The 15474-nt window shown below is 39.9% G+C and overlaps 1 protein-coding gene across 7 annotated transcripts in view; it reads left to right on the top strand.

The window, feature by feature from the left end:
* The window catches only part of FER (FER tyrosine kinase), a 435712-nt gene that overhangs the window by 253577 nt on the left and 166661 nt on the right, over positions 1–15474 (top strand). For all 7 annotated transcript variants that reach the window (XM_030565797.1, XM_030565791.1, XM_030565792.1 and 4 more), the window contains 2 exons: positions 3945–4001; positions 14418–14533. In XM_030565797.1, coding sequence (XP_030421657.1) covers positions 3945–4001; positions 14418–14533 — 173 coding nt within the window. The remainder of the gene's footprint in view (positions 1–3944; positions 4002–14417; positions 14534–15474) is intronic.

Genomic DNA, 15474 nt, shown 5'->3' with positions numbered 1-15474 from the left:
GTACTATAGCCCACAGATGAAACATTTTGAGAACCAAACACGAGGATACTGGAGGTGAGCTAGTCTGCAAGGACATTTCTACCTTTTAAGAAGTGGCCCGCACAATAAAATGATGGGAACAAAGGATGGAATTTTGGACCAGTCAGCCTAACTTCAATATCAGAAAAATACTGGAACAAATTATTAAGCAATCAGTTTGTAAGCACTGAGAAGATAATATAGTTATTAGGAAGAACCAGTATGGTTTCATCAAGAACAAATTGTGCCAAACCAACCTAACTTCCTTCTTTAACAGGGTTACTGGCCAAGTGGATAGTGGGAAGTTGTACATGTGATATATCTTGATTTTAGTAAGGCTTTTGATACAGTCCCCCATGACATTCTCAGGACAGGATTGGAATTTAAAATGACCTTGGCAAATTGAAACATTTTGGGGGGAGGGATAGCTCAGTGGTTTGAGCATTGACCTGCTAAACCCAGGGTTGTGAGTTTAATCCTTGAGGGGGCCACTTAGGGATCTGGGGCAAAATCAGTACTTGGTCCTGCTAGTGAAGGCAGGGGGCTGAACTCAATGACATTTCCAGGTCCCCAGTTCTATGAGATAGAAATATCTCCATATATTACTATAATTGATCTGAAATCAACAAGATGAAATTCAGTAAAAACAAGTGCAAAGTATTACTCTTGGGAAGAAAAATAATCAAACACACATTTACAAAATGGAAAATAACTGGCTAAGCAGTAGTATTGAAAACAATCTAGGGGATATTGTGGATCACAAATTGATTATGAGTCATCAATTTGATGCAGTTGCAAAAAAAGCTATTATTCTGGGGTGTGTCAGGAGTGCCATATATAAGGCTGTATCTACATTTACAGCAACATGTAGGGTTCATGTAGCAACATGCAGCAGTGAAAGACAGGCTGCATCCACACTGCAGTGTGTAGCTATGTGCCACAGTGAAAGGCTTTGGCACAAGGCATGCAGCAGGGAAAGGCTTTGGCTGTTCCTTTTCCTGCTGCCTCCTCCTTGTCAGAGCCTTTTCCCCACTGCCTGTTGCCTGACAGAGCCTTTTTTTGCTGCCAGAGCATTTCTCTGCAGTAGGGACAGGCTCTGGCAGTGAAATAGTAAACTGCTAAAAATAGCAGTGGAGATGTGGGTGGCACTTTTGGGGTATATAGAGAGCTGTGTAGGGTATATAATCTACAGTACTGACATGTCTGTACATTGCTTGCCTAAACAGTGCCTCATCATCCATACGGCTATTTATACCTATGCTAGCTGGGCATGCAGTGTCTGTACTCTACATGCTGTTGCAAGTGTACATGTACCCTAAAACACAGGAGGTAATTGTCCCACTCTACTGAGGTCTCAGCTGAAGTACTGTGTCCCAGTTTTGCGCACCATGTTTCAAGGAAGATGTGGACAGAGGAGAGCATCAGAAATGATAAAAGGTTTAGAAACCCTGACCTATGAGGAAAGGTTTAAAATAAAAAAAGTGGACATGTTTAGTCTTGAAGAAAAGAAGACCGAGGAGGGGGTCTGATAGTCTTCAAATATATTGAGGGCTGTTACAAAGAGGACAGTAATCAGTTGTTCTGCATGTCCATTGAAGGTAGAAGTAGTAGTAATGGGCTTAATCTGCAGTCAGAGAAGTTTAGGTTCAATACTAGGAAAGTCCTTCTAACTTTAAGGGTAGTTAAGATATGGAATAGATTTCTAAGGGAGGTTGTGAAGTTCCCATCATTGGGGGTTTTTATGCACAGGTTAGACAAACACCAATCAGGGATGGTCACAGTATACTTGGTCCTGCCTCCATGTGGGTGGGGGGACTGGACTGACCTCCCAAGGTCCCTTCTAGCCTTACCTTTCTATGATTCTCTGATGAGAGGTCCCCAAATGATGTCCCAATCATTGATCAATACAGAAGAGATTTTAGTGTCTGATTAGAAAAAATCTGATGATTTATTAGGAATCAGATTGTTCCAAAAGAATCTAAAAATAGAATAGTTTTCATAAACTCCATCCCTTAAAAAAAACAAAACAACTCAGCTGCAAAATTAAGAGAGACAATTGAAAACAAAAAGAATATGTTCAAGATGATCTTAAATGTTGTCAAGGACATGAAGCAAACCAACAAAAGCAGTCAAAAGAAAGGGGGAAGTCTGTGGCAGATTGAGAAATAATATTTTTAATGAGCTCCCTCAATCCATTTGATAAAAGAAAAGCTTCCTATATTTTTTTCCCTCTGTCCAGATGAGAAAATGTAGTGGTTCAGATTTTAAAATATGTCTAATTTAAGAAAAGCAAAAAAAAGTATGCACTTTGAAATGCTAAATAAGTCAACTAAGTTGTAAATTGTCCTACAGCCAGGATACATTTTTGAATTTAGCAAAATTAGATCAGGTTTTGGATTTTGGCTGAGAATAAGTTTGTTTTAAAAAAACTTCTTAGAAAGTGAAACTTGTTCCAAGTTAATCTTTGACCAACGAAGCTGTATTTACAATACATTGCAGCTCTTAATTTTAGGTTAACATTGGTGGCACAAAGGAACCTTTAAATCAACACTAGATATCAGAAAGAAGAGAATCCGAAAGACTTTAAATAAATTTAGTTTAATTCTGGTCAGTTATTGATGTTGCTGTCAGCTCTAGATTAGATTGTTCTACATATTCCACAGTACGACCATTATAAAACTGAAGTTAATGCTCAGTGCAGCCGCTTGATTATTAAGCAGTGCAATACAAAAACTTAGCACTTTATACCCCTAATCTGTAATCTGCACTAAGTGTCAATATGCACAATCCCGAATATTTTGAAATTGGTTTACCTGAGAGACCACCTTATTTTCTGTGTTGCAGCTGTGATTAGTAATGCTGCTCAGACTTGACCATTCTCTCTTTGAGGGTGGAAACAGATAAGGAGGTCCTTGACTTTGGAATTTGCTTTCCATTGGTGCATTAAGGCTAGATTTGCTATTTTACCAGGCATGGTACAAAACCCACCTTTTACTCTGAGATTTAGGGAGAAGATGGATTGATGAGATCGCAAAAGACTGGTTTAGATTTGGGTTTGTTTCATTAGTAATGGACAGATCCATGGTGTAAGTGTGATCATAAATTTTCATATAAGATATTGTTGCTGATGGTATTTGCGTGGTGCCTAGAGTATCATATGCTGGAAGAATCTAAAGAAATAAACAAATAAATAATCCTCTGCATAACCATACCTATTAGTATTAAAATACAGCTCTAGAAATATTTCAACAAAAGGTGTTTGTATCAATCCAAATGTGTCCCAGTGCAGTCAGCAGCTATTGCAGTCATTTAATGCATATGCTGTTCTGTAATAGAATGTTTGCATGACTGGTCTTCAGTACTGTACTGACACTATAATTGATGTTTGGTTGTTTTATTATACTACATGATATTACTTGAGAAATACATAAAACTGCACACAGTAGGTTTAATAAATGCTAACACATGGCCAGTTGATCTGTAGAAAAACTGGTTCTTTTTATAATGTACTGGAAGGGAAACCATTTTGCTGGATCAAGTCAGAATTAGGTTTGTTGTTTTTTTATATTGCAAAAGGAAATCTCCTTATTCTTATCTCCTTACTTTGACTAAGCTCATTTTTAAAATCAGCAATAGCAGATATCAGATCCTGAGCTTTATGAAAATAATGCTTGTTGTGCTCTATTTACATGTATAGTATCATGCTGAAGGAGAAATTTGCCATAATGTAAATTTTAATATTCTATTGTGCAGCAACATTTCTTAAATCTGTTTTATAGCTCTTGAGGTTATAATGTCTTGGCATGCTGTTGATTGAATGGTCTGAATGAAATATTCCTTTAGGTCTATTTCTACTAGCTCAGATACATCTTATAGGAAATATACTCTTGCATGGACTAAGAACTTTTTTTTTCTCCTTGCTGTAGGATAAGAAATGGGTTCTCAATCATGAAGATGTCACACTGGGAGAATTACTAGGCAAAGTAAGTAATCAACAGAACTAAATGAAAAATAAATAAACCCTTAGCCTGTGCATTCCAAGTATGTATTGATTGTGATGTCTGTAGTTTTCTTATTTTTTGAGTTTTTATTTTTCTAGTAAACAACATTTCTTTGTAGAATTCATATGGTTTAATGCATTTCAAATAGCACTGAATTTCAGCATACATAAAAGTACACCATGTTTACTTATAAAGAATAAATGTTCTGTGTTTTTTTGATTGGTATAAGTGTTTTAAAAGCAGCTTGCATGTTTCATACATTTACATATGCATACTGATTTTTAACAATCTAATTTTATGTTTTGTAAAAATGCAAGCAATGAGGAAAGTTACTGCAAAGTAGTAAAGATGCTTACATAAATTAGTGAGCTGATAAAAATAGGATGCTTTATGTGGACTGAACTGACTTTGTATGACCTGTTCGATGTTAGAAGGCAAGTAAAATAGTAGTAGGTAACATCACAATAGATGCATTAGTCAAAATAATACTTAACACTTACATAGTGGTTTACATCATCAAAGTCTTTTACAAACATAGATCTTTAGAATACTTCTACAAGTTAGGTAAGTAACTAGCCCTATAGTCCATTTTATATTTGGTGAAACTGATGCCAAACCACATGGTGAGTTAGCACAAGTACTGAAATTATTGTTCAGGAATTCCCAGTTCTCAGCCCTGTGTTTTAATCCACTTTACTACGCTGCCTCTAATGCTCTAATGCCCCAAAACCTGAAAAGTGGTTTAAATCAAAAGAACACACACAAAGACAGCTGACTTAGCGTAAAATGTGTATTTTCCTTATACTGTAAGAATTGATGAACCGTTCAAAGAATAGGAGAGAAAAATTCTGTCAAAGCCTTCTGCTGCACAGGATAAAATCCATTTGACCGCCTAAGGAAACAAAAACACAAACTGCCATTAGATAAACAGAGAATTATGCCCACTAAAAATGCCAGACAGTTATAATGCCAGTTCTACTGAAGAACATGGAAAAGCAGCAGGCTGGAAAAAATACACATTTCTGGCATCAGTCAAGGCCTTCTCACAAAAACAAACATTAATTATCCCTAGGTAAGCAAGACAGACACAATGAGTCATTGAACAAAAGTAATACATTTCAACATTAAGTAAAAGAAGTTAAGTAACTGTGCATGAAAAAATAAGTTAGTAAAATTAGTTATGATGATGTCAAGCTATAGTTTGACAGAAAAATGTACAGAACATCCAATAACTGAAGCCTCAATCGTGCATGTATATTGCTGTTATGTAAAAGAACTGATTCAGGAGCAACCACATGCAGAAAAGGCAGAAATGTTCAATAAGTATTTCATTTCTGTATTTGGAAGGGAGTAGGATGATGTACTCATATCACACGAAGATGGTGAACTACTTTCCAGTCGATTACTTATTAAGAAGGATGTGAAACGGTACCTAGTAGGGATAAATCAGCAGGCCCAGGTAACTTACATCCAAGAATTGTGAAAGAGTTGGCATAAAACACCCTTGATCCCCTCGCATTAATTTTTAATAAATCTTGGAATACTGGGGAAAATCCAGAAGAATGGAAAAAGACTAATGTCATGCCAATATTCAGAAAGGCCAGCCTGAATGACAGAGCTAATTATAGGCCAGTTAGCCTGCCATCAGTCCTGGACAAAATAATGAAAAAGCTGATACAGGATTCAATCAGTAAAGAATTAAAGGGTTGGATTATACTTAATGCTAATTAACATGGTTTTATGGAAGAGTAGGTCTTGTTAAACAAACCTGATTTTTTTAATGCGATTTCATGTTTGATTGATAAAGGTTGAGCAGATGTAATGTACTTGGACTTTTATAAGACATTTGACTCAGTATCACATGACATTCTCTTTAAAAATCAGTACTAGATAATATCAATACACCATGTGTTAAATAGATTAAGAAATGGCTGACTGGCAGATCTCAAAAAATCAGCTGTCAGTGGGAAATGGTTGAATGGAAGTGTTTCTAGTGGGGCTCTGCAGGTATCTGTTCTAGGCCCACTGTTTAACATTTTTATCAAATAAATATAAAATCATTGCTGATAAAATTTGCAGATGACACAAAGATTAGATGAATGGTAAATAATGAGGACTGAGTAGTAATACAAAGTGATTTGGATCAGTTGATAAGATGGGCCCATTCAAACAAAATATATTTTAATACAATTAACTGTGAGGTCATATAACTAGGAACAAAGAATTCAGGTCACTCCTACAGAATGGGGGATGGTATCCTGTAAAGAATTGACTTTGAAAAGGATTTAGGGATCATAGCAGACAAATGCTAGAACACGAACGTCCAGAGTGATGCTGTGGCAAAAATGGCTAGCGCAATCCTTCGATGTATAAACAGGGGACTTGTAAGTAAAAGAAGGGAGGTGACTTCCCCCATATACAGCATTAGTGAGACCACTACTGAAATATTACTTCCTTTTCTGATGTCCACGTTTTTTAAAGGATGTTAAAAATTTGGGGATTCTGAGAAAAGCCACAAAAATTATGTCTGCAGGAAACAATGTCTACACAAATGCTTTGTTTGGGGGAAGCTAGGGTGTAACACTGTTTTGCATTAGCCTGCTGCTCCCTTTGAAATGGGAGTAGATTAAAGCACACTAGGGAAATTTTACTGCATGGCAACAGAGTCCACATGGACACTTGATGCTCAACAAGTTAGTGTACACAAGCCCTTAAAGAACTCAATCTATTTAGCTTATCAAAATAAAATTCAAGAAGTGATTTGAGTATGGTTATAAGTACCTTCATGGGGAGAAAATACTGAGTAATAATGGCTCAAATTTTTAACAGTGAGGATGATTAGACATTGGAACAAACTACCATGGAAAGTGGTGGACTCTCCTTCATTTAAAGTCTTCAGATCAGGACTGGATGCCTTCCTGGAAAGCATGTTTTAATCAAACACAAATTATTGGGCTCAATGCGAGAGTATCTGGATGAAATTCCAAGGTATGTGTTATGCATAGGGCCCTACGAAGTTCTCGGCCATGAAAAATGCATCATGGACTGCGAAATCTGGTCTCCCACCATGAAATCTGGTCTTTTGTGTGCTTTTACCCTATACTATACAGATTTCATGGGGGAGACCAGCATTTCTCGAATTAGGGGTCCTGACCCAAAAGGGAGTTTCAGGGGGGTCTTGGTATTGCCACCCTTATTTCTGCACTGCCTTCAGAGCTGGGCGGCCAGAGAATGGTGGCTGTTGGCTGGGCGCCCACCTCTGAAAGCAGCACACCAGCAGCAGCGCAGAAGTAAGGGTGGCTGCTGCCTTCAGAATGGGGTGATCAAACAGTGGTGACTGCTGACTGAGGGTCCAGCTCTGCGGGCAGCAGTGCAGAAGTAAGGGTGGCAATACCATACCATGCCATCCTTACTTCTGCACTGCTGCTAGTGGCGGCTCTTCCTTCAGAGCTGGGCATCCAGCCAGCAGCCAAGGCTCTCCAGCTGCCCAGCTCTGAAGGCAGCGCTGCTGCCAGTCACAGTACAGAAGTAAGGGTCATTAACACAACGCCCTCCACAATAACCTTGTGACACCCCCTGACAAAATCTTTTTGGGTCAGGACCCCTACAATTACAACACCATGACATTTCAGTTTTGAATAGCTGAATTTTTAAAATCCTATGACCATGAAATTGACCAAAGTGAACCATTAATTTGGTAGGCGTCTGTTATATAGGAGGTCAGAGTAAAAGATCTAATAGTCCCTTCTACCTTAAAATCTATGAATCTGTAAATATATCTTGCCTTGACAAGGCTCTTTAAAAATGTGCTGTGATTACTCCAAATTAAAAGAGGAAGGAAGATGCTGATTGCTACACTATTGAGACTTTTCTGTTTACAGCTGCATGGAGCAGTACTAGCAGTACCTCAGAAGACACCAGCTAAGTCATATAGACAACTCAGGGTATGGCTACACTTGAAATTTCAAAAGTGTGAGTGTGGTCAGAGTGCCAGCGCTGGGAGAGAGCTTTCCTAGCGCTGCACGTAAACCACATGCTTTACGGGTGTAGCTTGCAGTGCTGGGAGCCTGAGGCTTTACACTGAGGCTTTACAGCGCAGTATTTTGCAACGCTTAGGGGGGTGTTTTTTCACCCCTGAGCGCGAAAGTTGCAGCGCTATAAAGCCAAGGCCTCACATTCTATCCCACCACCTCTAGATGTATTAAAAGTTTCTAAATAGTGGTCACCATGTTGAAGAACAGACTGCGAATAAATGGGTGAGCAGTATCTTCCCCAGAATGAATGGAGATTGCTTATGTTCAATTACCTATGGCTTTCCTTCACAAGAAATAAAATAAAATTAACCAGGATAGAGTAAAATAAAGTTTTGTTATGCTCCATTTTCCTTTTCAAAGCACAGGAGCATCTACAGCTCTTGCTGAGTGAGAGTAATGCTGTGGTTCAAAGATGACCTATCCGAAGTTTGGATTTCAAAGTATAAGCTACTTACTAATCATTGAGAGGAGAAAATAATCCCTGTTTAAAGAACTAGAAAGCTCAAACATATAACAACAGAGCTTTATAAAGCTGTGAAATTACAAAATGTGTTGTCAAGTAGTTAGGTTTGAAATATATCTACATTACCTTGACCCATGTAAATTTAATTGTGTTAGTAGTCATCTTTGCAGTGCCAGGTAATTTAAAAAAATTGCTGCTGTTTCTGTTTGTTCCACAAAAGCAATGCCATGTGTAGCCTGCATTCTGTGAGAGCCAAAATCTGTGCAATAACGGTTACAAAGAATCATTTATTTTAATCTCGTAGAACAGTGGTTCCCAAACTTTAACAGGCTGTGAACCACTTTCACTTGCTTGTCAAGTCTCACGAACCCCCTCTTAAAAATGAATATTTACAGGGATTTTCTCCTTTACCTCAGTATACATTAAAAAAGCAGAGAAGTTGGAAATATAAAATTTGTTTTGTGACATGCTTATTACACGCTATTTATTATTAATTATTATTTATCATTAAAGTATTTTTATTACATTATGAAAGCGGCAACACTCGTCCAAGATCTCACTTTCATAGCTTGTATTACTTTGAATAAGCTTGTTATAAGACAAGGCTCCTATGTTTCATCAAGGAGTATCAGATGTGAAATAGATGAAGGTATTTAAGAAGCCAACTCAAGAGTTCCTCCTACACAAGCATTCAGGTCTTGAGCAGTCCAGCCAAACAGCGCACGTTACAACAAAGTTTAAACTTATTCTTCATAATAATTTTAAAAAAACACTAGCTGCCTTTTTAATTTTAAAAACAGCAAAAAATATTCACCTCTCTTTCTGTTTCTTTTAAAGAGTCTTGAAGTTTAAATCTCCTCAGTGTGATAGATATGCTTGGCTTTGATCTGCTTAGCTCTTGGAAGTCCAGGGGCTGTGGGCTCCTGGCCCCATGCTGCCTGGGGACCCTAGGGACAGCTCTGTACACCATTAGGGATTTTTTTCCTGAGAACCTCCTATAATATTTCGCAAACCCCCAGGGGTTCACAAACCCGAGTTTGGGAGCCACTGTCCTAGAAGAAAAATGCATGTTAAATATCAGCCACAGCTCAGTGTTTCTAGTTTTGCCTCTCTGTTTTAATTAGCAGTCCTAATTGGAGCTGTGAATACAAACTTGATGGGAAATTAAGAATGAATTTCAAACTTCAAAGGGAACATTGTGAACAATAAAAAAAAATACAAGTACTTAACTTAAAATATCTAAATAAATTATTTTTAAGAGCATTTTCTGTCAAAAATTTCCTAAAACACCATCATTTAAGTAATAAAGGAGCTGCAAAGTGATTTTAGTAATGTATTATGGTTAAAAGCACCTAGTTTCGGTGAATGCGCCACAGTTTTCCCAGCGTGGGCACCCCTTGGAATTTCTCATTGCTGTTATTAATGGCATGAGAGAATTTTAGAATACTTAATGAGCCATAGTCTACCTTCATTTTATATGTAGAACCACCACTGATACCATTGGGATTTCTGCGCGAAGCTCTAGGGTAAAAGACAGTCCAAAAGGAGGACTTCTGACTGTAGAAAACTATTGTGTATATTTTTAATTGAGCTAGTTCTCTGGCGTGAGGTTTTCATACTGTTCCTTACCATTTTGCTAGCCTTTTTTAAAAAAAGAATTTGCTCCCAGCCCATCAGCTTCTCTTGCTTGCTGCTGCTGTGAAGTTGCTACGAAAAACTGGTTTTTCTTGAATCTGTTCTCTTCTCCCAAATTTCACTGGTATGAAAGACTTTCTTTAAACATTTTTATGGACGAGCTCAATAGTCTTATGGTGATGAGATCCATATTTACTATATCATTCCCTGGGCTGACATTGCCAGGAAGCACTGTAGAAGTAGCAGGTTTGGCTCATAGAGAACTTTGTCTCTCTGCACTTTTTTTCCTTTGGCGCACTAATGTAGTGGTGATGCTAACTTGAAAGGGGTTTCCAGCTAGCACTTTCTTGCCCAAAGAAGATCGCCATGACATTGGGCTTGTCTAAATTAGGATTACAGGTGTACTTTATGTAATGCACTCTGGTTCACCTCGACCAGGCAACACAGGGGTCCCCAACGCAGTACCCACGGGTGCCATGGCACCTGCAGGGGCATCTAAATGCGCCCACATCCTGGCTGGCGGTCGAGCATCTACTGAAATGCTGCCAAATTTCAATGGCATTTTGGCGGCGACGCCTCTTGATGACGCCGCTTGCCACTTACAAGTGGCGTCATCAAGAGGTGTCACTGCTGAAATGCCCCCGAATTTCGGCGGATGCTCGACCACCGCTACGGTCCTTCATCTGGCACCAGATGAAAAGATTGGGGACCACTGAGCTAACATGTTCAAATACAATTAGGGTTTTAAAAAGCATGAACATGTTTTATCCCACATGTTTTAAAAATATACCTTTTATCTTAGTTTAGACAAATTAACAGAGGCTTGAGATAGTAGAGGATGTAATAATTCTACAGTTCTGTTTCATGAAAGGAATATAGTATATAACAAATATTATACAAGTACAGACTTGAATATTTTAAATATTGTTTTATATCTTGGTATTTTTAATGCAAGATCATTTTTCAAAGTTGTGTTTATAAGTAGGGATTTAGAATAGAAGTGCCTTGTAACTATAACAGCAATGCTATCATCCGTCTGAATTTTATATCTTTCTCCTTACCATTTGTATCTCTTCCATCTTTTTGCTTTTGACATTAGTATGTGTGCTCATGTACAGATGTGTGATGATTATTTTAAAAAATCTCATTTACTCAGAGAAACAAGGAAAGCACTTCCTACAAATTCTATCTATGCTTACTGAAGTCACGTAACTCCAAACAGAGGCATACATAAGGAAAGAGATCTGTGTATAGATAAACCGGGGATAGCTTTAAGATTTAGCCATATCTGTTCTTATGGCGAGGAGGAAGGGAAAAAAACCCAACAAGCACAGACAAAGGAAATATGCCCTTCAATTTTGTGCTCCTATGCATGGTCTGCTCCTTTGCATGAGTATAACCTTTTTATAGTTTCTTAGCCCTGGTCTACACTACAAGGTTAGGTCGAATTTAGCCGTGTTAGGTTGATTTTATAAGCAGTGTGTCTACACAACCAACCCATTCCGTCAACCTAAAGGGCTCTTAAAATTGACTGCTGTACTCCTCCCCGGCGAGGGGAGTAGTGCTAAAATTGACCTTGCTGGGTCAAATTTGGGGTAGTGCAGATGCAATTAGATGGTATTGGCCTCCAGGAGCTACCCCAGAGTGCTCCAATGTGACCACTCTGGACAGCACTTTCATCTCCGATGCACTAGCCAGGTACACCGGAAAAGCCTCGGGAAATTTTGAATTTAATTTCTTGTTTGGTCAGTGTGGCAAGCTCAGCAGCACAGGTGACCATGCAGTCCCATAATTGCAAACGAGCTCCAGCAGGGACTAAGAGACACTGGATCTAAATGCTGTATGAGGAGAAGAATCTGTGCAGGCCAAACTTCAATCAAAAAGAAGAAATGCTAACATATATGCCAAAATTGCACAGGGCATGATGGACAGAGGCTACAACGGGAACACACAGCAGTGCTGTGTGAAAGTTAAGGAGCTCAGGCAAGCCTACTAAAAGACAAAAGGAGGCAATGGTCACTCCGGGTCAGAGCCCCGTACATGCTGCTTCTGTGATCAGCTACATGACATTCTGGGGGGACACCCAACCACTACCCCACCACTGTCTGTAGACACCTGTATGGGAGGAGTCTCATGCAACAAGGAGGAAGATTTTGTGGATGAGGAAGAGGAGGAGGAGAATGCACAGCAGCTGGCAAGCAGAGAATCTGTTCTCCCTGGCACCCAGGACCTTTTCATCACCCTGGAGCCAATAGCCTCACAAGGCGGTTCCCGGACTCTGAAGCTGGAGAAGGCACCTCTAATGAGTGCACATTTGTAACTACACTACAGGGTTTTAAAGCAATTTGATTTGCCCTGAAGACCTGGGATGCATTCGCGGCCAGTACAGCTACTGCAAAAGTCTGTTAATGTGTTTGGAAATGGAGCAGGAATCCTCCAGGGACATCTCCGTGAAGCTCTCTTGGAGGTACTCTGAAACCCTTTGCAAAAGGTCTCTGGGGAGGGCTGCCTTATTTCGTCCTCCATGGTAGGACACTTTACCACTCCAAGCAAGTAGTCTGGAACCATTGTAGCACAAAGCATGGCAACGAATGGTCCTGGGTTTTGATTGCATTCAAGCAACATTCAGTCTATTTCTTTCTGTGTTAGCCTCAGGAGAGTGATATCATTCATAGTCACCTGGTTGAAATAGGGGAATTTTTGTAATGGAACAGTAAAAGGACCCCGTTCATGCTGGGCTGTTTGTGCTTGGCTAAAAGGGATCATCCCTGAAGAATAGTCACACAGTGGTGGGAGGGATGAAGGGATCATCCCAGAGAATAGCCATGTGATGGGGTGGAGGGAATGGTGTGCTGCACATCCACCCAAAAACCGCAGACCCTCCTTTTAAATGGCAAACCCAACTGGCATTGCTTGCTATGGGAAAGGAGAGTGCTGCAGTTTGAAACCGTTCCCACATGTTACGAAAGCAGAAGAAGTCAACCCCACGTACCCTTTGGCTTACCATGGCTGCCTGGAAACCGAATTCTGTTGCCCAGCCATGTGTGATATCACCATACCAACAGGCGCTCAATATAACAGGGAAAATGCGACCTTGTACCTAAAGCACATGTGCTGTCTGCTGTGAATTGCTTAATTCACTGTGAAAGAGTCTCCCTTTTATTCTCAGAAATGTATCTTCTGAAATTCTACCCTCCCTTTTTATCCCCCCACAGATGCAAATATTTCTATGCTCCCCCATCATCTCCATCCCAGAGGTTATCGCAGATTAGAATGCGAAAAAAATGCACTCGCAATGACATGTTTTCCAAGCTCATGCAGTCCTCCCGCACTGATAGGGCACAGCTGAATGCATGGAGGCATACAGTGACAGAGGCCAAGAAAGCATACAGTGAGCACGATGAGAAGAGGCAGGAGGCAATGCTGAGGTTAATGGAGGAGCAAACGGACATGCTCAGGCCTCTGGTGGAGCTGCATCAAAGGCAACAAGAGCACAGACTGCCACTGCATCCACTGTATAACCGCCTGCCCTCCTCCCCAAGTTCCATATCTTCCTCACTGAGACACCCAAGAACGTGGGGGGTGGAAGGGAGGATCTAGACACCCAGTCACTTCGCTCTAGATTATGGCTGAAGCAATAGAAGGCTGTCATTCAAACTTTTGATTTGTAGTGTGGCTACAATAAGAAATGTGGCCTCGTCCTTCCCTTCTCCCCTCCTCCCGCACCCCACCTGGCTGTAACAATAGTTGATTATACTGTAATCAGTACAGTTCCCAAGTCATGCCCCATCAAAGATCATATCAGATAACAAAAATTCTGCATCTCAAAGTAGGGAATTAACAATTCCCCATTTTCTTATCTGGAGATGTGGAGTTAATATCAAAGAGAAGGAAGAAAGTAATATTTTAGAAGTTAATGAAGTTCCACTGACTAAAAAAAGGATTTGATGAAAAATTTATTTTGTTTATTCAGAAAATGCTTTACTGTTTTCAGAAAAGTTACAGTAGAATATCTTGTCAAATTCTGTATGTTAGATATGGTCAAATATAAAAATGTATTATGAACTGAATGATGTTAGAGTAAGAGCAAGAAAATAAAACAAATTTCCTTTGAAGTTAGTGTGTGATTTTATAAGAGCATCTTTAAAACATAGATCCTAATGAAAATTCTTTGACATGAAGTATCTGTTTCTCCTGAATAATGATTAGCTTTATTTTTCTGAAGACTTAAAAGCACAGTGAATATATATATATTTGCAATTTCAGGGTAACTTTGGTGAAGTATATAAGGGAACATTAAAGGATAAAACCCCTGTTGCTGTAAAAACTTGTAAAGAAGACCTTCCTCAGGAACTGAAAATAAAATTTTTATCAGAGGCCAGGTAAGTTCTCTACATGTAATTAAATATGTGCTTATCTTGGATTTTTTTTAATTGAAATTTTAACTTTGAAAATTAAAGATTTCAGATATCTGTGTGATCATTCCAGCAATCATAAATAAGCCCTGTAACTTAACATTGCCGCCCAATTAAGAGCTTTTTTTCAAAGGCCTGACCTTATCATAGACTCAGGCAAGACTTTAGAGTAGAAGTGGTAGTCATAAAGACATGTAAATATTGACCTCATTAACTAATCTTGGGAAGAAACAGGCCCTCTGGAAGAACTGGGTTGTGCCATTCAGGCAAAGGATATTCCTTGATAGTGGGGGAAAATGAGGTTGAAATAATACCATATTTACTCGATCATAAACTGGTTCATTTATAAGCCGACCCTCCCAAGATGGATAAGTAAAAATAGAAAAATTTTATGACCCGTTCATAAGCCGACCCTATAATTCAGGGGTCAGCAAACTTTGGCTCCCAGGCCATCAGGATAAGCCGCTGGTGGGCCGAGATAGTTTGTGTACCTCGCGTCCACAGGCATGGAGATAAACCTAAGTAAACAAAGTGTCCCGGCTCAACAACTGCTTATTCTGATGGGTTGGGACAGCAACTAGTGGGGAAATATTTGGGGGGGGAGAAGCTGGGAGTCAGGGGAGTAACCCCTGTGACCACCCTCCACGTGACCCCACACTCTTCCCTGGGACCCCCACACTCTTCCTCATCCCATCCCTTCCCACCTTATCTGGGAGGGCTAGGGGAGGATGTCTCTGGCCTGACTGGAGCTGCTCTGGCAGGCTGGGCAGCGCGGCCGCAGCCTGCTCTGGCGGGCCAGACGGGGTGGCACGGCCGCATCGTGTTCCGCTGGGCTGGGCATCACACTGCAGTGTGCTCCGGCAGGTCGGGTGGCACGGCCACAGCCTGCTCAGGGGGCAGGACTGAGC

Source organism: Gopherus evgoodei, chromosome 6, assembly GCF_007399415.2.
Source record: "Gopherus evgoodei ecotype Sinaloan lineage chromosome 6, rGopEvg1_v1.p, whole genome shotgun sequence".
Lineage (NCBI taxonomy): Eukaryota > Metazoa > Chordata > Testudines > Testudinidae > Gopherus > Gopherus evgoodei.
Note: the sequence above shows the minus strand (reverse complement) of the source record. Positions and strands in the feature narration are given on the sequence as shown.